At 41.2% G+C, this 27,624-nt stretch overlaps 1 protein-coding gene across 6 annotated transcripts in view; it reads right to left on the bottom strand.

The window, feature by feature from the left end:
- Window positions 1-5,788: 5,788 nt before the first annotated feature.
- The window catches only part of RHOBTB1 (Rho related BTB domain containing 1), a 64,679-nt gene continuing 42,843 nt past the window's right edge, over window positions 5,789-27,624 (bottom strand). For 5 of the 6 annotated variants that reach the window (XM_006089703.3, XM_023754606.1, XM_006089705.3 and 2 more), the window contains 7 exons: window positions 25,979-26,164; window positions 22,176-23,158; window positions 19,919-20,037; window positions 14,064-14,214; window positions 10,433-10,521; window positions 8,798-8,903; window positions 5,789-8,052 (listed from right to left, as the gene is read on the bottom strand). In XM_006089703.3, coding sequence (XP_006089765.1) covers window positions 7,883-8,052; window positions 8,798-8,903; window positions 10,433-10,521; window positions 14,064-14,214; window positions 19,919-20,037; window positions 22,176-23,158; window positions 25,979-26,164 — 1,804 coding nt within the window. In that variant the 3' untranslated portion in view covers window positions 5,789-7,882. Of the gene's footprint in view, window positions 8,053-8,797; window positions 8,904-10,432; window positions 10,522-14,063; window positions 14,215-19,918; window positions 20,038-22,175; window positions 23,159-25,978; window positions 26,165-27,624 lie in introns of those variants that run through there. The other variant, XM_023754607.1, reaches the window with a different exon arrangement.

Genomic DNA, 27,624 nt, shown 5'->3' on the forward strand with positions numbered 1-27,624 from the left:
TTTCTGTAGAATTGTCTGAATGAAACCAGAGAAATGACCCAAGGGAAGATGCTACCCTGTGGCTGCAGCTGGCAGGGTTGCTCAGCCTTTGGGCAGTTGGAGGAATGCTCTGCTAATTTATTAAAGCTCTGAGTCAGGTCCAGATTCTAATGCTTAGGTCTGAGCAGTGACATTAGGTCCTATGGTAGGCTAAAAAAAAAAAATCAGGCAGAGAATGCTATGGATATCTGGCAGTTGGTATTGAAATAAAAATTTTCAAGTTTGCCTTAAATCTTATTCTTTGATCATTTATCCTGAACCGATTCTGTGTGTATGTAGGGAGATGGTGGGAGAATTGAAGGAAAAGCAGAATTGCCATCTTGGGCATTTTTCAGAAATTGCTTACGCCTATAAAATTGCAGAAATTGCTTAAGTCTATAAAATGCTGTGTGGCAGAAATTTGTTTAGGTTCAAAGTAAATCATTATTAAATTTGTTTTGCACAATCTAGGGAAAATTCAATGATGCATTTCCAAGTAAGGTCTTGTATACACGTTTAGAAGGATGATTACATTTGAGATTCTGTAATTCTGAAAAGTTAATCAAGGTGAATTTATTGTTAATGTTCTCCAAATTTATTTCAGAGGCTTTTTGACACAGAAGCAGAGGAGGATGCAATGTTTTCATCCATAGTTACTCATCAGCACATAAAACTTCTATCAGTGTGCCCCATCAAGGAGTTCAGGTTGTTTGTTAGAATTTCAAAATAGAGATTAGTGGGCAGACAAATCTATGCTCCTCCCAGATGTTCTTGGTCCTTTGGCTTTTCTGAGTGTCCTTCCTGGCTTCTATATCCTTCTGCTTACCTTTAGGAGCCTGCATCTGTGACATTTGTTAAAGAATTTCCTGCAAGCTCTTAAAGACACTTTCCTGAACTTTCCAAAGCCAGAGAGCTAAAGTGCCAACGAGTTTACTCTTATTCCCTGCCCCTCCTCTGCCTGGAGCACTGAGCCTTTGACCACTGATGCAGGAATAGGACAACTCTGAGGTGTAGTTTAAACTCTAGAGCACACCCTGAGACCAGGCTGAGAGTGAGGCTGCTTACACTTTATCCCTGTTTTGCTTATTTTCCTGCTTCTTCCCCCTCCCCTTGTTCGTCTTACCTAGGGGCACTGCCTAAGGAAATGACTCCTGTGTGAAACTTTCGCTCAGGGTCTGCTTCTGGGGAAGCAATTACCTTCCTCATAAGGTAATGTTGTGGGAATTAAATAGGTAAAATGCATGTAAATCACTTGTCATAGTGATTGGCCACAATATGTACAAATAAATGTTAAATGTCTTACTATCATGGTTCTTGCATCAGTTTCTTGGACTCTGATAGTTGGTGCCAAGACTTGGAACATTGATCCATACAGTAGAGCACAGTGAAGAAACATTTAACTAAGACCGAAAGAATATGTGAAAGTGTATATTAGCACACCAAGTCCTCACCACTCTGGTTTCTATGCAAATGAAGCAAAATGAGAGCAAGGATAACCAGCAGTACAGAATCTGCTGGGGAGGGAGTCCGCCTTATACTTCTTTTAAAAATTAGTGAGCCCATTTCTCTAAGAGTTGGAAATTTCATGTTTGACCATTTACTATGACTACTTATTTTTAAAGAAATCTCTTAGCTATGTCTCTCAGATATATGGTCGTGGTGGCAATGAGGTTCAAGAATCCTAATAGGGATAGGGTTGGGAGAGAAATCACAGTGGTATGAACACTCCCCACCTAATGTGTTCGGTGGTGTTACTTTGTGCTTTACCACCCAGAGACGGAACTAAGAAAGGGAAGTTTTATATTCATGTTGATAGGATTCTATAAAATTCAAGTCATAAAGAATCTGAAAGACTCTGAGATAGTTTGAACAATCTGTAGAATTTGTACTGGCAGGTTACTTTTTATTTAGACTTCTTTTTTTAATATATATATATATTTAATTGATTTCAGAGAGGAAGGCTAAGAGATAGATAGAAACATCACTGATGAGAGAGAATCATTGATTGGCTGCCTCATGCACACCCCCTACTGGGGGGTGGGGGTGGGGATTGAGCCCACAACCTGGGCATGTGCCCTTGTCCAGAATCAAACCTGGGACCCTTGAGTCCATAGGCCGACACTCTATCCACTGAGCCAAACCAGGTAGGACTTCTTTAGACTTTTTATGTGAAATAACAGAATTAGAAGGCAACGTTCAATAGGTGTGCATAAGGTCACTATGGATTTTTTTAAGGCAGAAAATTAGGAATCTTAATATTCAAGAGGCTCTTGAGAAGCTATCTTGTCCTCTCACCTTTCACGAGGGGCTGATGATACAAAATATCAACACCAGATGGGATTGACTAATTCATTCCAATATCTAACAATTTTTACCATCTGGAGAGTCTCTTTGAACCTCTAAGGCAGCAAGTGAGTTAAGCCCAGTTTCTCCTCTTTTTGGCCAGTGGACAGCCAGTCTCTGGGCTGGGCCAGAGCTTTTCACATTCTTTATGACTTCGATTCCATAGAATCATGTCAACTTAGTGCTGGCAGTGGAAGGATTTGCATCACAAAGTTCAATCACCAATGGGTTCCCATGCATGTCCATCACCTTGGAATGCTTTGATTCTGTTCCTCAGGTGCAGGACTTGGAATCCATTTTTAGATCTAGATCTTGACCCCAGGGCATATACAAGGTTCACTATAGTGCCAGGGAGTGGGAATTGACCAGTGGTTTTATCACCAGTGGAATAGGAGAGTAAAATTTTGAAGCAGTCTAAGGAACATTGAGCAGCCATGGGGAAAAAAAAAGGTAGGATGCACATATTGTAACATGGCTGTTTCCAAGATCAGTGTGGAGTATGACAAGCAGAGAGGATGAAATTTATTGTGCAACACTATTTGTGGAATGACCACTCACATGAAACACAGTATAGGAGGATACCCACACACTTAAAGACATACATTGAAAATATGGGTGTGGGATAGTATGGAAGAAGGAAAAAATAAAAAAGAGAGGCCTTTGTACTGACAAGATGACAGCATTGACCAGTGACGAGCATTTAGAATCAGGTTAACTAGACTCTGCATCCAATCCTCAAGGAAAATAAGAAAAAAGTGACTGGGAGCAAAAAAAAAAAAAAAAAAGTACTCCAAGTGACTCAGACCTCAGCCAAGTTCGGCCTTAGGGTGGCAGCCCTATTCCACAGAGACAATGGGGGCCCAAGGAGGGGGACCATCCTCTTGGACTAAAGCACCACATTCTCTTCTATCCTCCCACCACCTACCTGCCTTTTCTCACAGCCTATTTTTTTCTTTTCTTTTCCCACTAGAGGCCCGATGCATGAAATTTGTGCAAGGGGCTCGACCCTCGCAGCCCTGGCTTCGTCCAGAATGTTGTTCAGCTGTCCCGTCTAATTAGCATATTATGCTTTTATTATTATAGATAGCTCTTATTTTCTAATTTTTAATCTGTTATGATGCACTAAGCAGCAAGGTTGGTGTTTGGTTTAAAAGAATGACAGGAAAAGACCAAATGGTTCTATTTTGAGCATTGTCTTCTCTCTTGGGTTGCTTGCTTTGCTAGTCAACATGGTTCGTTTACTGACGACTTACTACATGCCAGGCACTGTGCTTTATCTAAACATTTAATCTGCACCAAAAACTCAGTGAAGCCTGTTCCTATTTTTTAGATGACTAAAGTTTAGAGAGCTGTGTCTTTTCACACAACAGTTAAACTTAACATTCCATGGGTATTATCACTCCAGTTGAGACTACCATGAATCATCCAACCAAAAGGATGTTTCTTTTATCAGATTGGGAGAAAATAAGAAAAATGCCAAAACTTTGGTTGGTATCCAAGCAGAGAGAAATTAATCAAGTTCTTTCTTCATTGAATGGCTGAAGGATATGACTAGTTTGGTCTTTGGAGTGGAGAATGTGTTCAGACTCAAATAATTTATATATTATCCATTTCATCTACATTCCATTGGAATTCCATGTCATTAATGTTATTTCTAGAGAAATGGTGAGTTGCTGGCAAGTCACTTCATGTCTTCTACTGTTGTTTCTAACACTCTCATGTCTGTACACATGTGACTATATATGATTGATTAACTTCTACCCAGGAGTTATCTGCTCCTAAATGATTTCCCTATTTGTAGACTACAGTCTGTAAATATGTAACTGATGAGGCACCTGCCCATGAACCTAGAGAAAAACCATGCATCTAAATGGCTTACCTAAAATGCCCAATTTAGAGGAACTATCAGCATAGGGTGGAATTTTCAAATGCAGCCAAAGGGAATGGCATTGCTTCTGAAGCACTGCTTTGACTGGAGGTCACCAGTGTTGCCACACCTGTGCATTTTCATGTTGCATATATCACCTGCCTAATTGGAAATTCAAGAGAACAAAGTCTTCATCTGAAAATAAATTGTCATGAAATATAGAGTAATCTGATAAATTAGCATTTTTAAAAGAAAGAGAGGACATCTGTGGCTCAGGGTGTTTAATTCTACTTCTATGGTTTCTGTCAGAGGCCCTTCTTCTCCTTTTTTTTAAATTGCTCTTAGCCTTTCTTTCTTCCATTATGCTGCTTTTGGATTACTTAAACACATGCACATGCACATACAACAAACACAGTCTCCCTGGCTAACTTCTTAAAATGCAATAGTCACATTCTTCTAGGAAAAAAATAAATTATTGCTACTAACCTAATTCAAGAAAAAGCCTGGTAAATCTTCAGCTGGCAGAAAAGCATTCATTTCAGAAATGTGGAACTCACAAAATAGTTTCCAAACTTGTGATTCATTTCCCCCTGTCTGATTAGTAGAATGCATTCTATTTGGTTAATGTTACCATGATGAAAAACTGAATTTTGATAACTGACATATCATACAATGGAAGCAAATGTAAAAAAGCAATTTTAGAAACATTGGATTCTTGTTCTTGAATGTCCATAATGAAATTACTTGTTATCTCGAAACCAGTAGGATTTGTGGTTCCTTTAGTGCCAATATAGGGTGTTGAAATTCTTGGGGATTTGTCAGGCATTGTCTTAGGAGAAACTTAGATGAAGATTTTCTATAGATAAGACTCCATTGGTATGCATTATGTAAAAGGTGCCATGATCTGGACCATCTACCTTTAAAAGGTATGGGAATGTGCTGGGAATCTCACAGCCTTTTTCTGCATCTATCTATCTATCTATCTATCTATCATCTATCTATCATCTATCTATCTATCTATCTATCTATCTATCTATCTATCTATCTATCTATTTATTTATTTATCAATCAACTTCTTTCCACAGAGCTTTAGAAAACTTGCCACTCAGAAAAGTTCCCCATGAAATCCCATTGGAGACTCTTCCTCCCTCTGAGCTTGGGCAAACATTATACCACCTAGAAGTCCAGAAATTGTTTACACATTTTCCTAAAGGCTTTCTTGGATGTGCTTCTGAAAAGATTGATTTTCATGAGTCCACCAATGCAGCCTTTCACTTAATTGCTGGCAAACTGCCCAAACCCAGGTTATAAGTCCATTAGAATAGAGACATCATTTGTTTTTCCCAGTGCTGCACCATGTCTAGTGACATAACCATATTAGCCAAGAGCAAAGAACCAGACCCCTCATTTATATCATGGCTGGCAATGCCTCAAACAAGGATGACGGTCCTCCCAGCTGAGCACCCAGACCCCCATGACCCAGCACCTTAGTTTTTAAAAAAGCTATTAACATTACACTCATGATAAGGGTGGTCCTTAATAAAAAACAAACTGGAGGCATTTTATAGCTAAACAATTTTATTGGCTTTTTGTGAAATAAAAAACACAAAACAAACCATCATGGTTAAAGGCCATAGTCAGCGTCAACCAAATGAACCAGCCACTTGGTTAGAGTAGCTGATAACACTAGTGTGTATTATTGCTTATACCCCAGGTTCATTTATACGTCCATTATGTTTTTGGCAAGATTACAATCAAACGGGAGCTTTGGTTGTGTAAGTTCAACTCTGACTGCACATTGAAAACTCAGCCTCTACCATTTAGTGACAGGATATATGCCGATTCTTCCTGAGTCCTGGCATTTATCCTCTCATTCTGTGTCCCTTCTCCTTCCATTAATGATGCACAACTCTATTGACGAAAAATTAAAGCAGATGCATTTACAGCCATCCCTCTGTACGCTACTGTCCCCTCCCCCTCCCCAGCCCTTGTCATGAAAGGGTGATGCATTTCTGAGCTTCTCCAAACTCTTGTATCTGGTGTGTTTCCACTGTCAGTAATAAATGCCTATCTATAATCTGGATAGATTTTCAAATGCATGACTGTCAACATTGGGGTCTGGACTCTACTGTCTCTGTTCCAAGTTCTGAAAGCTAGAAAAAAACAAAACCAAACAAAACACAAACCCACAACCTTTAGCATCAGTAAGTTGACCTCCCAACAGAATAAGCCCTAGCTTCCACCACACAGCATCCCATGGCAGATATGAAGCTGTGGCCTTAAAATGCTTTGTATGAGTGCTGCAACACTTTAATTCACAGAGAAGCAATGATTGACTGCCTTTCGCCTTTCGAAAGCTCCCTGGCTCAGTACTTTCTATTTTAAGAGTGAAAACTCAGAATGACAAGGGGTCAGAACAAACTCACAATAGCACCATTTCCTAGACTCTTGGAATAAGATTCCTGTCTACATTGGAGAACACAGGGGCCCCAGACGACCCAGCCTCCAGCTTTGTGCCTTCATAGGCCCCGCTGAATTTCAGCTGGGGTGGGTGGTCCACCTTCCTTAGCCTATTTCTGCAGCAACATGGATTTTCCCTGGGAAGAATTAAAAATACGTGTCTTACAAGTGAAGTTGGCCACAGGTGAGAGACCTGAGGAAGCTTGTTTCTGGTGGTGAGATGTGACAAGCCTGCAGATGGCGGGACAGAGTTCGGGGACCCTTGCCCTTACCCAACTAGATTCAAGTCAGTAGAGAATCGGCATGCAGAAGCATGGCGAGATCAATGAATACTGAGAGACATAGACCCTAATACAGCAATCCAAACACTAACACTCTTATGGTATCTTTTGTATTCAGGTCCACCAGTGAGTTTGCCCTGGATAATGCTGGGATTTAATAAGCCCTTCTAATGATTAGAAAGATTATCCTCTTGAAACTAGACATTTTAAACAACAGAAGATTTGATATCACTATATTTTACATGGCACACATAACCATATAATTACTAGCACTTACACGGCAAATATTGTAAATACACGTTCTTGGAGTTGACTTGGTAATTATACCAGTGTTAGTCGGCAGAACAAAGATTAAACACTCTCTAACTTGCACTTTGGGGAGTTTTATTCCAACCCTTTACTTCACAACAAAAGGCTAACCCTCTAATTATGTAATAACGCTCCGTGATCGTGTGGGAACAGAGAATCACAGGGCGACTTCATGGTTAATTTGTGGCCTGTAAAATAAAGTAATACATAGTATTTTCATTTCAACAAAATACAAGAGACCATATAAAAATATCTTCCAAATTGGAATTTGCAACATGAAAGCTGAATTGGTTTTTTTTCCTTTGTATAAAAAGAAATGAGGAGAAAAAAAAAAACACCCCAAACGGACTAAGGTTTATTAAGCCTTCTAACAAAAAATATACATGTAAGTTGAAGGAATGCAGTGAGCATTGTCAACTTCCCTTTTGTCCAGGCTCATTGATGGTGAGCTTGTGCTTTGATCCCAGCCAGATAAATGCACAAAAGTGGAGGAAGACCAGTGCCTGAAACCTGACCTACAGCTTATCGCTAATAATAAGACTAATGGTACAGTAGTGCTTTCAAAAGGGTGTGATGGATTACTGACTTTTCCTCCTCTTCCTCCTCAGGCGACTGCTGGAGATGAATTCCAGAAGCACCACTTTCGTCTCGAGTGATGTTTATTTAGTGCAATATCTTCCTTCTCTCTTTCCCTTTTCACCCGCTGGTAGTGGTCTTCTTCCTTCAGGTACCACACAGGGGGCCACCGGTGGCGCTCAAAGTATTCCTGGTTGTCTGGTGAAAAAAAGGGGTGGATGATCATACCTGCGGTTCATGCATCGATTGCTTCTATGAGCTAGGTTCTCTGTTTAATGCTTCACATGCATGATTATCCACAACCTGATGTGCTGGAACAATATTAAGACCATTTGCAGATTGTGACACTGAAGTTATTTTTTTGTTTTCTTTTTAAAAATATATTTTTATTGATTTCAGAGAGGAAGGGAAAGGGAGAGAGAGATAGAAACATCAATGATGAGAGAGAATCATTGATCAGCTGCCTTCTGCACGCTTCTCACTGGGCATGTGGGCTCACTGGGAATTAAATCGTGACCTCCTGGTTCATAGGTCAGTGTTCAACCACTGAGCCATGCCAGCTGGATGACACTGAAGTTTTGAGTGTCATCAGAATCACTTGCCCTAAACTCATGTAGCCGGGCACAGAGAACCGGAACCCAGGATCACTTGATATAGTGGAAGCTTGCTCCTAAGCCTGCCTCCCTAGATGAGGCTGAGCTGACCACCTCAGCATGCTCTGCAGCAGGGCCCCGTGAGCCCCACTCCACCCAAACCCCTCCAAACACAAAGTCCTCCAAAGAGAATCCCAACCTACAATCCCTGTGTCATGTCACATGGGTATGTGACCACCAGCCAGTCACCAGAATTTCTCCACGAGCTTCCCATGTTCCTTCTCAAGGGCAAGTAGGATATCGACTCAGAGGAGATAAGAATGGGATGGATGGGGACCCCGAAGTCTCACCTGCAGATTTCGATTTGATCTCCTTGCGGAACTTGGAACAAACACTGTTGTAGTTGGTGCAGATGTGGTGCAGGCACCAGGCGGCCAGCTGGTGGGCATTGTGGAACTGCAGGGAAGTAAGCAAAAGTGGGTGCACCTCTTTGTTAATAAAGTGGGGATACAAACAAATAGGAAGCCACCGTAGCGGGGAGAGAAATAAAGGCCTGTGTAGTAATTCAGTAAACACCTTGTCTTGGCTTTGGCTGTGGTCTATTCCAGCCAAGTATAGCCTTTGGCACACCCCTCCCTTATCCCCAGTGATAGGTGCACCAAAAATAATCACTGTATCAGATCAGGAGTTTAAAGTACGCCTGCCCTCCCCTACCCCACCACCTGGCCCTCTCGTGTGATAAGTGGCCATGGCCTCTGAATGGCACCAGCCAACACCAGAAAACAGCGATGTCATCTCTGTTTAAGGAAGCCTGGGCAACGCAATACTCCGTGTCGCATGTCAGAGCTCAGCTTTCGGAGCCAAAGATCTGAAAGAGGAGACCGTGGAATGTGTGACTGTCCTATACCTGTCCTTTGGTTACATAAGAAGAGCAGGCAGTGTGGGCATGATGGGAGGGATCCAAACGCTTCACCCCTCCTTTTTGAGCAGGTGCTCAGGGAGGTGACACTGAGGTGGCTGTGACGGAAAAAGACCCGATGCTCAAAAAACGACAGCTTCCCAAACATGAAAGGTCTCCTCCCATCCCTCACTCTTTCGGTCTATATCCCTTCTCAGACATCCATTCTATTTGTTGCTCTTGAAGTTTCTTGGATTAGACGAGACCTTGAAATCTACAGTCTGGCTTCTTCTGGGGCCCACATGGCCTTGAACAAAGGCCATGAGAAAAACCAAAGTCCTCAGAAACTAATGCAAGAAACTCCTTGAAATTGACAACCCCAACCTCATGGACAATTTTAGCTGGTGCTTCCAATTTCTCTTGATATTAGATTTCTTTCTGAAAGTAGGATTAAGATAGTGCTATATTGAAGTTGGCTTGTTCCTATTCAGGAGAGACAATTGTGGATATTTCTTCCCTACTCTGAATTCAGTGACATGATGTTGTTAAAATTGGCCAGCTGGGAAATTTATACCATGGAATTAGAAAATGCAACAGATCAGGGTCCCACCCAGCTGTCCCAAAGCCTAGTGCACGTGTGTATTGGGATGACAGAATCACAGTATCAGTGTTAGCAAATACTGATTTTAGAAAACCCTGGAGAGCCACAGTGAGACGTGGGGCCTAGCGGGACTTCATGGAATCCTAGAAACAGATCTTGGCCAAAAAGTGTCCAAGAATTTTACAAAGGAGAGACAAATCCCTCCCCTAGACGGCCCCAAGTTGTTCTCCTGCATGCAAAGCTAGTGCCTCGGGGGACAATGGGGCTGGTGTGGGGGTTAGGTCCTTGTTGTTTTTTCAAAGGAAGCCCAGCGGGGTGAATGGTGCATGAAATGTAAAACTCTCAGATCTTCCCAGTGTACACAGGGGGCCTCTGTGACTCAGTGGTGACATCTTTATTTAGACAGATGCAACAGTGGAATGTTTTATCAGCATTAAATGAACTGGTTGAACACACTAAAAAGGTGAAAAGCAAATTGTTACAAACCTGGGCCAACTCCAAATAAGAGAGCACTTCCCCATCAATGCCCACGCCACTCACAGCAGCCTTGGTCAGCTCCTGAACTGCGTGCTGCTCTGGGGAAGAGAGGGACAGGAGAAAGTTAGACCATCCTCTGCAAGCCAGACATCTTGCCTGGAGGGTTGGGTCTGGTGTTGGGCCGCCTAAGAGGGGAAGAAGTATGCAGCACAGCGCTAACAGCCATCCTAACTGAACCTAAGGCCCATTCTGATGTGCGGCCCTTCAGTACAGAGTTTGGTCTCCAGCCATTGCACCTATGACTCTGAGGACACTAGTTAGCACTTCTGAAAGAGCCAGATTTCTCCAGACCTTTGCTGTCCAGTATGGTAACTACTGGCCACGAGACTATTTAAGTTTCAATTAACTTAAACTTAAATGAAATGAAAAACCCAGGTCCTTAGCCACAACCAGCCACTTTTAAGTGCTCAATAGCCACATGAGTTTTGGACAAGGCAGATGCACAGCATTCACCACCGCAAAAAATCCTATTGGACCTGCTGCTCTAAACAGTCCAGCACCTTTCTAGAATCCTCTAGACTCTCTAGTTTCTTCCTGTTTGACAGTTTCCCCACTCACCTTGCTCCAAATCTCAACACTTTCTGACAGTGGAGAAAATGAGTAACAGGAACGAGTTCATATGGGGAATTAAAATGTGAATGCTGCCTGGCTTAGTGGCTGAGCATTGACCTATGAACCAGGAGGTCAGGGTTCAATTCCTGGTCAGGGTATATGCCCAGGTTGCAGGCTCCATCCCCAGTAGGGGGTGTGCAGGAGGCAGCTGATCAATGATTCTTTCCATCATTGATGTTTCTATCTCTCTCTCCCTCTCCCTTCCTCTCTGAAATCAATTTAAAAAATAAAAAATAAAATAAAATGTGAATGCATATGTCTATCTTAACAGCTGCAGATGGACCACATATTGCTCAACCCCTTAGATTCTAATGACTGTCAGCCAGAAGTAACACTAACCCAGCTGGGAGAACTGTTTCTGCTTGTGAGCCATGTCCAATGTTTCAAACCTGAATTTAAATTGTGGTTCTGAGACTGAGCTGTCCTGCCTCCGTTTAGGCTGTCACCTGCCTCTGGGACTGACAGGGAGTGGGTAGTCTAGGCCCCGTGTTTCTAGCTCCTTGATGTTACTATGTTTTTTTTCATCTCTATCATTGCATCTGTTCTTCTAATCCACTATGTTGCTGAATCATGCTTACTTTCTGCTCTGGCTCTACATTCTTGTTGGTCAATATGCCTCTATCTGGTCAATAAGTTATCTAGATTTCAGTGGTTTCTTTGGCACACCCTTCCTCAGCTCGCTTGAAAAATAAGAGCTATTTGGAACTAAATTTCCCAGAGAAGTCATCGGGCTTTTTAATTTGAGGTAACCTCACCATTCCTTGATATTCATTCAACACTTTGGCTTGCAAAGCATTTTCACCCCAGAAGATGATTTTTAAACAAGATTCTAAACACTCTATTCTTACACTAAACAATATACACCAAATAGTATAAATGATTAGAGGAATCATCTTAGGAAGCCATCTATATTAATAAAAGGGTAAGGGTAATATGCTAATTAGATGGGACAGCTTCCAGATATCCTTCTGGACAAAGCCATGGTGGCAGGGGCCGAGGCAGAGGTGGTTAGGGGCGATCAGGCTGGCAGGGGAGAGCAGTTAGGGATCTGGCCTAAACCAGCAGTCGGACATCCTCCGAGGGGTCCCGGATTGGAGAGGGTGCAGGTCGAGCTGAGGGACTCCCCTACGCGCCCCGTGCATGAATTTTGTGCACTGGGCCTCTAGTATATTAAATAATTATAACAGTAATAATAGCATTTAATAACAAAAGTAAACAGAGAAGTCTATAGTTCATAGGGAAGGGTTTCTTTGGGTCAGTTTCTTTTATGAAGAAATCAGTCCCAGGTTTTCATCACCATACTTAATATTTAAGCAAAAATCACACTATGTTGAGATTGGTCACAAACCCTGTTCAATGGATTTGGCTCCAAATTGCTTCTGTTTAAAAAAAATCAAATTTATCCTCAAAGGACAAATACTTGGAAAAACAGCCAAGTGGTTTGGAACTCATACCTCTGAAAAAGGACACTGCCCATCACTGCTTCCTAGTTACTATTTAAAAAGTAGTGTATACTCATTTAGACCTATGACTTCAGGTGTATTAGTTAAAAACAGTTTTTTAAAAATCAGCTAGTGCCTGGCTGGTATGGCTTAGTGATTGAGTGTTGACCTGTGAACCAGGAGGTCACAGTTTGATTCCTGGTCAGGGCATATGCCTAGGTTGTGGGCTCAATCCCCAGTGCGGGGCATGTAGGAGGCAGCTGATTAATAATTCTCTCTCACCACTGATGTTTCTATCTCTCCTTCTCCCTTCCTCTCTGAAATAAATATATATTAAAAATATCAGCTAGCAATGCTTCAACTATCTCTTAATATCTCACTGAGAAAGAAGGCAGGGGAGGGGAGGACTCTGACCTCCTATTGGTTGCATGTAGTAGAAATGTGGAATACAGAGAAATAAATCTTTTTCCTAAAGACACTGACAGAAAATAAAGCACAGACATGACTGGTTGGTTTGCTCATACATTCATTTAATGATTCAACAAATATTTATTGAGAACCTAACATCCTCAGGCACTTTTCTGTGTGCAGAAGATAAACCAGTAGACAAAACAGGCACTATCTCTGCTTTCATGGTTAACAGGAGTAAACTAAATGTAGCGATAAACACCCAAATGGCTTGCTAACTGACACTGCTGGTGAATAAAGCTGAAGGTTTAAATGTAAGTAGAAGGTATTTAAATGCCTATGTCCTATTTAGACCTGCTTTAGCTTACCCACTGAACAAATCTACAAATGATACATAAGATTTTGAGAAGTTAAGCCAAGTCTCCCTTTTTTTCTCATTCTTTCTCCCAAAATGATCTTGACAATGTCAGAACATTTTCTAAAATAGCTTTAAGAAAACCACTTATATAATGCTGACTAGGACCAGACACTGTTCTAAGGACTTTATATATACATACATCTTAACTCTTTAATCTTCCCTACAGCTCCATGGAAGCATACCATTTTCCCCATGTTAAAGAGAGTGAGAGCTGAGATAGAGCAGATAAGTCAAGTAAGAAGTCAGTAAATGATGCAGTCAAAATTTGAACCCAAGCAATCTGGCTGGGTAGCCTATGTTCTTAACCACTGCTTCCTATAGCCTCTTTCTTAAAGACTGTGTCTGGACACATTATGAAGATGACATGGACACAACAGTGTTATTTCAAATTCCATGGTCCACAAATGAGGTAGAGTGCAGAGAGCATGGGCCATGAGGGGATCGGCCATGCATTATCCATCTTTTTATATTTGCATCACCTAACAGTCCCTACCACAAAGGAGGTGCTTAAAAATATTTGTTGAATTGAATTGGGCTGTCTGATACATTTGATCAGTTCATATCATCTTGTACAAGACTGTCTTACACTGGGTGATTAAAAAAAATTAACTTTTAGTCCCTCGAAATCTTACTTTTGTTTAAATGTGAACTTGATAAATATGACAGTCAGACACCACATGGCCTGAGTCATCAGCCTTACCTGCAAGTGCAACCAAGTGTGGCAGGCAGAATCTGTTCGCCAAGGCAATTAATTCCAGTGGGTCCAGGTCCAAGTTAGGTGACAACTGCTTGGTGTAGAGATAATCCAGTACTGCCTGCATTGACATCTTGTTTATGTTCGGGAGATACACCTGAAATGTTATTTGAAAAGCTGAGTTCTGATGAAGAAAGCAGTGGGCACATTTTCAGGCTATACTGCTTATAAACATCCCAACTGTGTTATTCGAGATTGGCGAGTCTGGAACACCTGCTTTGAGGCTGTGTATAGAAGTCATTCACTATTTATGGCTTTAAACATAACAGTTTGATTTGTAGATGACAAAAGCGTGGGGCTGTCTGACAAAGCCTGATTTGGAATTTTTAAATGGCTATTTGGATTTATAAATCAGACAAATAGGTTGTAAATGTAAGATGACATTATGTGTCCTCCTTGCCAAGTACCTTATAATACTCTATTGTGGGGAAAGAAATCTCCTAGCAACATGAGAGGTGTTGGGGTGGGGGGTGGGGGGAGCTGCAAACCACACTATTGCTGACACACGGTAGAGCCCAGATCTCTAAGATGTCAAAGCAGAGTATATGCAACCACCTGAGCTGTCACAGTGACTGGCTTGATTCCAACATTCTATCAACATATATGCTAATATGATATACACACTTAATTATTTTTCCTATGGCACAACCACATAGATTCAGAACTACTGGAACATTACCAGGTGCCAGTAGATTGAGAGAATGCAGAGAAACCTTCGCCTGGGACTTCTGGGGGAATAGCTGGTTGGTATGGTGACCTCTCCCCTGCAGGGTTCCCCTAATCTCCCTCCTGAGTACCTGTAGCTGTTGCCCATATGAATGCATGCTGGAGTTTGCTAGGCAGCCAGGAAGTTCTGGATGGCTGGGTGGGGCCTGGATCAGTGGGATCTACACTGCACAGCAGCTGTTCTTTGCTGCAGGTCTCTAACTACATGAAATGGGCCCTGGTGTTTACTTCTGAAATGATGATTACAAAAATGAACCCCATTAAAGCCCTCCTATGCACAAGATATTGTGCTAAGCTTTCCACACGCAGTATCTAATTTAATCCTCACAGGAAAAGACGATTATTTCTACTACTTTACAGATAAGGAAATTGAGGTTTAGGGAGGTTAAGTTCCATATCCAAGGTCACAGAGCTAGTGAGTAGTGATTGAGATTTGGACCCAGGGAATATAATTCTAACGTCTGTGTTCAGAACTGCTGTGCAGTATTGGAAACCCCTCATGGCAAAGGAAGCAAAGGTTTGGGTCACATATAACATCTTTCATTACTAGTTTTTAAGAATTAGATTTCTGAGTTCAAAAGGATAAGTAGTTATGCACTTCTTAATTCTGGTATTTAATAAACCTCTCTACAGCATAATATAAAGATATACATATCTAATTATATATAATTATATCTATACTATATATCGAATTTTATTCTTTTCCTCTCTTCCCTCCTCCCTCCCTCTCTCTCTCTCTCTCTCCTCATGTCGAATGCATTCTAGTGGTTCCAGAATTTTTTCAAGCATAGCAACCTTCTATATTATTCTCTTGTACAGCCACCAGCCACCTCAGAGAGGGAATATCATTTCAGACAGAACTTCCCCTTAATGCATGAAAGGAAAGGCTCATAAAATTCCTAGAGATATTTAGAAAATTATCTCCCCTGCTTCCTTCAGGTATTGTCAGTGGAAACAATTATTATTCCATAAATAAGGTATGTCGGTTATTACCGTCCATGATTTAACAAGTGTGACCATTGCAAATAACCTCTGCAACATATAGAACTTGGCAAGTAGAAACTATTACTAATATTATTTTGAAATAAAAAGCCCTTGTATTGTAATTAATTGCTATTCCAGTGAATCTAACACTGGTTGTACTTGTGTGCATGCTTACACAGGTAGACATGTTTATGTACACATGCATTTATTTTATACATACATGGATTTATTTCTAAACACCGAATTGTTTCTGTATGTGTGAGCACATGGCAAAATTTCTCTCTCAGAAGTGGTGTTTGGATTAGTACAATTTTCTAGATAATTAAGTTGTAAAACTTTAAAATTGGAGCCATTTTGATTGTGAAAGTACAGTGCACATTTTATAAAGTGCCAAGTGCTAAAGGTGTTAGTGATTGTAATATAAAAAGCCCAAGGGCTTCCTGTGAACCCCTGCTCTCTCAGAGGGGAGGATGTCTGCTGTTTCTAAAAATACGGGCTTGAAGGACAGGGCAAGAGTCTGGGGCAGGCCAGGGATGTCACTCCACTGCCGGGTGATGTTTGACAAATCATTCACCTTCTATGACTCTCAGTTGCTTCATCTGTTATGGGGAGAAATTTGGAGTCAATGATATCTGAGGTTTTTCCTTTTTCACTGATATCATGGATTTTCACAATATTCAGATTACTTTAGCAGGTTTTTGTTTTTCTTTGTAAGAGTCTGTTCTAAGTCATGGTTCTAAGAGATGGCAGAGTCCAGCAAGCAGCCCCCAAAACTCTCAATGTCTTTGGAATGTTCTGACATTTGTAATCATTTGTGACGTGTTGCTTCCTTCTTGCTAAATGGTACTAATATTTTTTTGAAGTGATGGCCCTTTTTGGAAAATAATGTTAGGGACTTTTGGAAGTAACCAGTAAATAAGAATAAACTAAAAACACTTTCAGAGCACACATTTTTTCCCTCATAGTTCATTGTTTTTTTTAAAAAGCCTATTCATGTGATTTCAACATTTACAATGGAACTGATTAACTATGGAGAGACTGTTTTATAGAATTAAAAAATAATATAAAGTGACATAAGAAATGGAATTAAGAATTTTGCATTGTACCTGCTTGATGTAGCTTTTAAAAAGAGAGTAATAAAAGAGAATATAATGCTATCCTAAATAACATTCCATATTCCAGTTTAGTTGGTTTAAAATTTTAATTGCAAAGATCAGCTCAGACTATTAGGCTTATAATTAGAGACAGTCTCCTAGAAGATGAGAAAGTATTGTAGATCCAGAGCATTGCTTACTACAACCCTGGCATGCATTTTTAATAAACCATTTGCTGCGAACCTCTGGGGAGAGAATTATGCTTACTGCTGTATTAAAAGTAATGAGAAAAATATAAGTAAAATAGTGTCTTCTTAAATATTAAATGACAAAAAAAGTTAAAGGAACATCAATGGGCACGTTTTATTCTTTTCTGAATATGCATGTGAATTCTATTAATGCCAAAAAATAGGCTGAATTTTGTATTGGGAAGTCAGATTTTCACAGGACAAAACAGAGTTAAAAGGTGGCCTAGAAAAGACAAATCCCAAGTGCACATAGGGACCCAGATCAACCCTGGAGCATTTACTGGGCGCTTGAGTGCTCTTCCCTACCCCCAAAACCACCTCTACCAGGAAGGAAACTGGGGGCTTTCACTTAGGGCTTTCAGGGGACAAAGATCTTTAACTCCCATTAGAAAGCATTTAACAAGAATCCTCTAGTTGGACAATGGTCACTAATGATTCTTAAATGTTCTAGACACCAAATTCAATGCTTTACGCACACACTCTCCTGCCTTGCCTGCCCTTTAAAGAAGGTTCTCTCCTTCTCTGTTATCCCCATTTTACAGATGAGGACACAGATTTAGAGAGGCTGGTCACTTGCCCAAGGTCAAGCTGAGACAGGAGTTCAACACTACATAATGATCACAGTCTATACTGGATATAAAGAGAAGGAGCAGGAAAGGGCAGGAATGCCTGTGCACTTGGCATTCGTCATACACTGGCTAGAGGAATTTCGGCACAGACCTTTGGTTGCTTGGTTCCAGGGCCTTGTCTTTTGAGCTGGGTGGATCAAAACATACCTGTTATCATCCCTAGCTACAGCTCTAAGTGGTGAGCGACCCTCACTTTCTGGGGGAGTGCTCAACAGGTGGCCATTTCCAGGGGAGGCTACTGAGCAGCCGCATACGTGCACATTCACATTTGCTGCCAAGTTTTTGCTTTGGTCACCTCTCCTGCACATTTTAATCTGGAGACAATTACAATCCATTCTGGGAAGGGATAAAGGGGATTAGCATTTGTGAGGTCAGCTCCACAGTGTCCCTCTGTGCCTGGGTCCCCGACCTTGATCAGCTTCTCCCTGCTGGGTTAATCGCAGGCGGCTACAGCACCATCAGCACACATTGCAGTGAGCTGGAGAAAGAAGGGAAGCGAGCCTCTGGGCTCTTTATCGAGAGAGTACTGAAGTCAGTGAAATGCCTTTAGGATGAAGTTTTCTTAATCAGAGGCTTCCTCACATTTTTTTGGAAGAGACAAAGAATATCTCAACACTGCTGGCATCAAAATAAGACTCCTGACAGCTATCATTATGTAAAGTTGATGAGGTGCTTTGCACGTATTCATTCTTACACCTCATGACATAGGGAGACTGGAGCTCAGAAGGGTGATCACTGGCCCAAGGCCTCAAGCTTGCAGAGAGAGGAGCTGGGATGCGAGCCTCGCAGTTCCTTCACTGGGTGGCCTCCACAGGCTACAGGGGTCTCCATGATAACTCCCCAGAACACCTCTGACAATACGGGGACGTTTTCATTGTTACACGTGAGGGGCTCCTGATCTACAATGGCTGAAAGACACCAGGAGAGGTTGTCAGGATAGTTCCAATGCTTTTCTCCAAACAGCAGACAGCCTTTTGCTGGGGGTTGGCTTAGCAGCAGCTGCAGTTTGTTCTGGAGGCAGGGGGGTGGCCCAGTGACCTCTCTAGTCCTGGCCATCCCAACTTGTGATTCTAGGATTCTGTTTCCCTACTTGGGGATGCAAATGCAGGCTCCTGGGTCACAATGGGAGTGCTCAGATTTCTGGTGTGAGCAACCCTTTCCAAAAGTTAGCCATTGTTTTCTGTATTTCTTTTTAAAGTTTGAGAGTAGCTGAGATAAGCAAAGCAAGCCTCTTAGGACAATCAACTTGATGGGGTGTCCCCATGTTTTTTCTTTTAAAAAAAGATGGTTAAAAATACTTGCGAAACTGAACAAAAATGCTTGCTCACCTCTAGGCTAAAGTTAGAAGTGTTTGAATGAAATTTTTATTTATTTTCCAACTGAGTGTGTAAAAAGATGCAGATACAGGGTCTCTGAGGTACAACTTGCTCTGCTCTAAAGAGTGCCCCACTTTTGGAGATAAGGCCAGCATCTGACACTAACCCAGGGGCTTCCACTAGACCTAAGCACTTTGAGAGATGTGTTCAGAGGAGTAACCATTTGCTGTATTACTGTTTCCCTACTGTTGACAAACTCTCAGAGAAGGCAAGTTAGGGCAGAGCCACAGAGAGAGTCATAGCTCAAGGAGACCTCAATGGCAATCCAGTGCATCCCTCATCTTGCAGATGAGGAAACAATGGCACAAGGAGGTGGCTTCTTGAGGTCCTCTCTTTGGTTAGGGCCAGAGCTGAGCCTAGGACATAAGTGACTGAAGACACATTTCACTGTCCTAAACTTTGGAAAGACAGGTTCTGTCCCTCTTATATATGCTTTTGATAATATGCCTGGAGACATTTGTTACAAAGTACAGCTGATCATGTTTTCAGGGGAGAGGAGAGCAGTGGGGATGAAAGGATAGGCATGGAAAGCACTTAGGTGCTCATACATAACAAGTGAACAATAATCAATGCTCTTCACAATTGCAGATTGAAGAAGAGGGTGATCTGACACGCAGGCACTGCCTAAGGAACTATTTCACAGAAGGAGTTAAAGAAGCAAAGTCATCTGGCTAATAAAACACTTTATACAAATACACATGCACGTTCATGAACACTCACTTAGGCTTTTCAGAAGGCACGTACCTCACTGTTGGTGCTTTCCACAAATGACCCCCCGAACATGGCAGACATCCACTGGCAGCTACAGATCAGCAGCGGTTTGTGGGCACTGATGGCTCCATCGTCCAACTTAAATGTCACATCTGCTCAGGGATTGAGGAAACACCACCATGAGTCAGCCTCATTGAGAGTTGCACCCATATTCATCCATCTATGTCTCTTGTCCTCTCTCTTCCATAGCTTTATTGAGTGATTTTGTGTCCCACCTGTGGCACACCCAATTCCCTCCATGTTCTCCAAGGATTAAGGAGTAAGCATTTACACACAGTGTCACAACACAACTTCTCTGAACCATAAAGACACATAAAAGAGGAATATTTTTTTCTTCCCCATTATGAACAACTTCAAAAAATTATAACAGTGGTAAGAATAATACAACAATTCATTTATCTCACTTAATATTTGCCATGTTTGCTTCAGCTATATGTGTATATATAATTTATATAAGTTATTATATAAATTATATTATAAAACAGATAGTATTACACTTCATTCCTACTTTATCGAGTTTCTAAAACTAAGAACATTCTCTTAGATAATCATATCATTACTTCTAAGAAAATCTACACTAATAAAAGAGAAACATTTAAATTGGTGTCACTCCGCTACACCTACCAGCCAATCAGGGTGAGTATTCAAATTAACCCAACAAAGATGGCAGCAGCCATGGAGCTGGAGGCTTGGGTTGCCCCCGACGATGGAGGAAGCCAAGCTTCCAGCCCACCCTGGCCACCACTCAAGGGAGAGAACAACACGCAGGCGTGGCCAGGAGCCTGAGAGATCAACACAAAGGGGCGCCTGCTCCAAGCCTCCACGGTGTGGCTGGGAGCAGGCTCCCAGTGGGGACACACACACACACACACACACACACACACACACGGGGTGCCTGCTCCAAGCCTCTGCTGCCAGACTGTGGCTTCATCTGTAGGACTAAGCCATCAGTAGGACATCCACTGAGGGCTCCTGGACTGTGAGAGGGGGCAGGCTGGGCTGAGGGACCCCCCCCCCCCAGTGCATGAATTTCGTGCACCAGGCCTCTAGTTAAAAATAATTCCCTAATATCATCTACTATCTAGTTCATATTAAAAAATTTCCAATTATCCATAAACTGTATTTTATAGCCTTTTTTCCCCTTAAATAGAATTCACTTGAGGCTTCCCCACTGTATTTGCTCATTATGCTTCTGCAGTAAGGAGAGCATGATTTCATGAACTTTACTTGAGGCCCACTGTTTAATTTGCTGCAGCTTTGAACATTTTTTCCCATTAACTTTCAAGACTGCTTTTATATCATGATGGTCAGTGTTTGGAGTAAATATTACGCATAAGTTTTAAAATTTATGAACAGACTCAGTAACACTTACTAAATGTATATATCATGACAGGCATTATGAAAGATAAAGACACAAATGAAGTATACATATTATCAGAAGTTAGGAAGTCAAAATGTAATAATGACACACACACACACACACACACACACATGCAAAACAAAAATAGTACAAGATAGAAGACAGTACAAACATGGGCATGTAACCCATCTTGGATACAGGCCACCAGTGTGCTTAAGCAGGCCACCAGTGTGCTTAAGCAATTATGTAAGGACACCGTGGGCAGATATGCTTACTTGTCAAAGACAAAGAAGGAACAAGAAAGGAGTGTGAGAACAAAAAAAAAGAGGGGGTGGAAAGAGATGAGGCACCCTGGTGGGAATGCAGGGGTCACCAAAATTGCCTCAAGGATTTCAGTGCCTCAGGACAAGAGGTCTTTGCTTTTGGTCATGAGTAATTGCTGAAGGGTCAGTGGGGAATAGAGTTGCTCAGGAAGGAATCCTGAAGGAGAACTGTGAGCATCAAGCTGACTGGCTCGGGCTCAGGCTCAGGGATAACCTGACCCATCCTTGGAAGCATTGTGATATTGTGGCACTTCGGGGGACAGCTTGGGTTCAAATCCCAGGTCTACCTTTACTACCTGCATAACCATGGGCAAGTTACCTAACCTTCTGTGTCCCTCAGTTTCCCTATCTGAAAAATAGACATAATAATATGTAGCCCTTAAGTCTGATGAGAATTATATAAGTAAATACGTGTAACTTTGGCATGTGGGAAAACATAAGTACTCATCTATGTTAGGGACAATTATGTTTTCCCCTGCTCATGTCTGACTACGGTTCGATAAAATGCATCAAAGGTATCCAGGACTTGGCCACTGGCCCTGCTCACCTGAGAACGTCCCCTTGCTAAGACACTCTTTTATGCGATTGGCCTTCCTGACGTGAAACGCTTTCGTAATCTCCTGGTTCATGAAGGCTTCCTTGTTCATGATGTTTTCCACCATCATTCTCAAGTCAAACATCTCCAGGATCTCTGCGATCTGAGCCAGGCCCACCAAGTCCTTCTCCTTTTCATCCAGTTGCCCCGTGTAAAGAAACTGGAGCAGGGTCCGGAAAGGGCCCGACTGGACCGACGAGTCCATCCTGACCACGGTCACGGGGCCCACCCGCTTTGAAATGGGATTGACTTGCATTTCCTTGTGCATGCCAATAAACCCCTTACTCCAGCCTGCCAGTGTCTGTGTCTCTGGGATTGAGCCCTCGGCTTCCAGCTTTAGAATCTCCTGCTGGGAGAGGTTCTGGCTGGAGGACTCCCACTGGTCAGCCTGAGGCGTCCTTGGGGTACCCTCCTCCTGCTCCTCATCTGGGTCAACAACACTCCATGCCTGCTCCTGGACATCCCGGCTCTGCTTCTCCTTCTCACAAGTAACTTCGCTCCAATTTGGAGTTTCTTCACATTCCATTAGAAAAAGATCATAAAATTTGGAAGAGGAGGTAGCAAGGTATATTCGGTGTGCAAAGATGTGCTCCTGGTCCTGGAGGACGAACAGGACGTCGGCACACAGAGGATTGTCCAGTAAACAGGCGGCTTCGTTCGTCCCCGTAGAGGGACACTCTGGGACTTTGATGACCGGTGGAGGGGCTTTTGGAGGTAGGAACGGTGCCTGAAGTAAAGGTTTCTGAACTTTCTTGAGGTGGGATTTCCAGAACTGCAGGTGCCGGCGGGAAATCAGCGCTGCCCGGATTGCGTTGTCAAACACATCCTTGATTCCAAACTGATCAAAGACGCTCGTCTCGTAGTATGGGATGCCCAATTCCTTTGCAACCTCTCGGCCTTTCTCAGGGGGCAGAATGTCTCCTCTCTTTATGGGCCTGAAATAGAATATTTAAAAATTATTATCGGCTTTATTTAGAAAAATAATGTAGTAGCCAGGGTCTCCCTAAGGACCCAATTGAATCATAATTTAAAATCCTTCTCAAGCTTTTATTTTTTAAAATATATATTTTTATTGATTTCAGAGAGGAGGGGAGAGGGAGAGAGAGAGACAGACAGAAACATCAATGATGAGAGAGAATCATCAATTGGTTGCCTCCTGCATGTCCTCCACTGGAGATAGAGCCCTCAACCTAGTCATGTGCTCTGACCAGAATCAAACCATGACCTTCGGGTGCATAGGTCAATGCTCAACCACTGAGCTACACTGGCTGGGCCTACTAAAGCTTTTAAAAAGGCTCTTGAAAAAAATATACTGCCAACTTCAAGTCTTTCAAATATAAAGAACTTACGATTATAGGAAAAAAATGCTTTCAGTAGTAACCACAATAACTGAAGTAACAGCCATTTACTAACTATTTGATCCCGGGAAAGTTACTCATCTCTTTAAGCCTTGGTTCTCCCATCTCTAAAAGAGGAATAATAATAATGAGTACCTATATCTTCAAAGAGCGTTGAGAGGTTTCAATGAGATAATATGCTTAGCATAGTACCTGGTCCACTATGCTTGATAAATGTTAGCGGTTATCATCGTGACCACCACCATCATCTTCATCACCACTAAATTTTGCTTTATAACTTTAAAATGAGTCCATATTCATTTTCTCATCTGAGCCTCACTATAACCCTATGGGTATTATTTTCATTCTACATTCTAAAGAAACTGAAGGCAGAGTTTAAAGGGTTTGCCTAAATTCACATTTGCAAGTTGCTGAGAGAACTCTACTAAGCAATTAGAGTCTAGAACTCCCTAGTTCCAAACTAGTTAAACGGTCACCATCCAAAAGCTCATTACGTTCTCAGTAATTAGATTTGTAAATCTTCTTTCACATCTTTACCTTCTTTTTTCTTTCACCTTTTTAGTCAGGACCTCATGACATTTTTGCCTAGACAAGTGCATTAGTCTTTCTCTCTCTCTCCCTCTACCCCCCTCCCTTCCTCCTTTCCACTCTCTCTAAAAATCAATGGAGAAAAATATCCTCAGGTAAGAATTAACAAAAAAATTTTTTTTTGCCTTCTGGTTCCACAGAGTTCCTAGAAAGTTTTTTTTTCTTCTGGTTTCACAAAGTTCGACATCCTTTGGGCTGGCACATGAGACCAAACTGCAATCTAATCAAACCCAGGGAGGCCAGACCTTTGGAAGCAGTGTAATGGAATAGTTCTGTGATTATAGCATAACCACAGCAAAGACACAAATGGATTCCAGAACATAGGTAAGATGTGATCTGTTATAAATGCATACTTGATTTTGAGACATACTATTAGAATTTATCTTCCTAAATAAACATTTGGCTTTCAATACCAAAGGTAATGTGAGTGACAGGCACTAGTCTTAGGGGAAATAAGATAACACTAGGTAGAATTTGGATTTGAAGACCTGGATTGAAAAGAGGAGAAACTGTAGGGAGCTGCAAAAGTGGAAGGGACGTGTAGTGAAGAAAGTGGAATATCAAGGTTTGTTTCTGTGGGCATTTTGTGCTCCTTGTCCTGGGCCTGGCTGGAAGATCACTAACGGATGACACTTTTCAAGGTTTAGCTCAAATGTTACCTCCTTTATGTAATCTCATTACTGCTCTGTAGAAGGGCTTGTCCCCTCCCCGTCCTCTAGAGCTCTGTAACTCTCCCCCAGTCCTTCACATGTCCACGGTTATAAAGCCTGATCATCTTAATCTATTCTTTTATACAGGAAGTTCTAAGGTCCGGGCAGTCTCTTATTCACCATAAGTCCTCTATGTGGCTTCTAATATTCAATTCAGAGGCCATCTATTTAAGAACAGAAGGACTGTGAAAACTTTCCATGAAATCTTTTCAGAAAATATATCCAAAATGTACCCAGAACATCAGAAATTATTTAAACAAAGTAACATTTGCTTTTGTTGTGAGAGCATAAAAAATTGTATCCACATAAAATTTTGTAACAAGCACATTAGCAAATATTGAAAGAAGGTATTAATATCAGCATTTTGAAAAGATATGCTCTTCAGAAAAAAATGCACTTAAACATAAAACACATAAAATTATTTTTATAAAGGGAATATTGAAGGAGCATAGGTTTTGAAAAACTCTTACTGCCACCCCCCTCCCCAAATTGGTATCCACATTTTAAAATTCGCCTTTGAGTTGATTTTTAAACTTGTGACACATTAAAACATAACCTCTAGCAACATTTAAAAAAATGTTGTTTTGCAACTATAGATCCATATGATTTTTTAAAGCCGGACACTGTCATTTTCGGAATGAAATACTCTCAGAGGCTGGATTGAGGAAAATGAGATTATAACCCTTGGACATGCATACGTGTATGAACCTGATGATCCTGGGTCCAAAAATTGTGCTGATCACTCTGTTGTTTAACTTTATTATAATCATAATTTCAAGAATGACATTATGAGTAGCTAACATTTTGTTTAATACTTTACAAATTTCAAAGCACTTTTCTCTACACCATGTCATAATTAGAGAATTCACGTCAAGCACCAGCCAACCATTTAGTGAAATAGGTTGCTACCTAAGAGGTGATATCACCGTGAGAAGGGTCAGGACACGCACCCTCATGCTGAATAAGGTGACTGAAAGCGTATGGCTGGTTGAAGGGGTCTCAAGACTGTTACAGAACAGAACGCCAGGCTACAGAGACATCTGCTATCTCCACATTTTAATTTGGCCAGCACCGAGAAACACCGAGTCCCTTGGCTTACCTTGCTAAAGGGCGTCGGGCTCGATTAACAGCTTCAAGATCAGCGTAGCGGAGATCTAGCTGGCAGCCAACTAGGACAACAGGTGTGCGGGGGCAAAAGTGCTTGATTTCTTGATACCACATGGTTTTCACATGATTTAGGGAGTTGGGATTAGCAATAGAAAAGCAGAGGACCACAACATCAGACCTAAAAGGAAATAAAAAAACAAACAACACTGTATCACCTTTTTCACTTTTTTTCTTTTATCATTAAAGTTCCTCCCCACTCCCATCCATCTAATGCCAATGATCATGTCATAATTTAAAAAAAAGAGAGAGATTAGATATTAAACTACATCTTGGAGTCATGCAAAGAGCCTGATAAGCCCCCACAGTCCAGCATCAGCACAGCCCAAGTTCATGTCCACATTGCACTGCAGAATGCCTATGCATTGACAAGTTTCCAGTGATGCTATTCTATAGTATAGATGGTGACTCAAGCTTGACTCAGTCCTGGAACCACAACATGCTGAACTATTTCTGTTCATCACAAGAAATAGTTTCAAGATAAAAGAAAACAATACAAACTACCTTTTAGCAGTTAAAACATAAAGGTGATGATGACTCAACCCAATGAGATAAAGCAAAGAGTTTAAACAATACTGAAAATGGAACAGGTATTTACTGTACAAGGTGGCAAATGCTCAGAAGGATTTCTACCCTTCTTCCCACTTCAGCACATGAGTGGAGAGCACAACCACTTATCCGGTTCTGAATCTGCAGGGATGTTGACTCTTTACCAGGTATATGGTAAGAAGGTAGTGTTCAACATAAAAATAGCCAGAGTTAAATGGATGGCTAATAAGATGAGAAAATATTGGAAGCAGATTTCTCAATATTATTTATGAAATATAGCAGGTAGATGGGGAAAAGAAAAATTGCTTTATAGTCAATTTTGACATAAAGATCTTTCATTTTTATATAACAACTTACCATTCTAGAAGCCAAAGAACTGTTTTACAAGACAGTTGTTCCATTATGGTGTTTGACAGATAGTTGCTAAAAGGTATCTTTAAGAAGAATTATAAACTATCAGTCTAGGTTGAAACAGGCTCAATGATGACTTTGAGAACATTGAGGCAGAAGAGTATAAGGAATAGGAAAACTTATGCCCAAGGATTCGAGATTATCTTGCAGCTAAATTCAGAAATAAACTCTTATAATTTTATTAGATTATTGTTATGTAATGAGAAAGATCAAGTTGATTAATCAAAACACCATCTTTAATTTTTAATTTTTTTAGTTCAAAATAAATGAAGGGAAATTTATATATGTTGGAAATTAGAAAGGAACTAGTTCAAAGAGCAGGAGCTAACATTCCATGGGGACCTGAAAGAAACATATATTGAAATCCTGCCTCAAATATTTACCACCTGAGCAGGAGATTCAAGGGTCCAGAATTCAGTAAAGTAGCAGGATACAAAATAAATATCCAGAAATCAGTTGAATTTTTATATACTAATTATGAACTATGAAAAAGGGAAACTAAAACAACAATCCCATTCACAATTGCTTCAAAAAATACTAGGAATAAATTTAATCAAAACACCTTCTTTTAAATCATTAATGAGCTTTTCCCCCTACATATCAATGAAGACAAACAAATAT

The sequence above is a fragment of the Myotis lucifugus genome, unplaced genomic scaffold (genome assembly GCF_000147115.1).
Source record: "Myotis lucifugus unplaced genomic scaffold, Myoluc2.0 scaffold_62, whole genome shotgun sequence".
Taxonomy (NCBI): Eukaryota; Metazoa; Chordata; class Mammalia; order Chiroptera; family Vespertilionidae; genus Myotis; species Myotis lucifugus.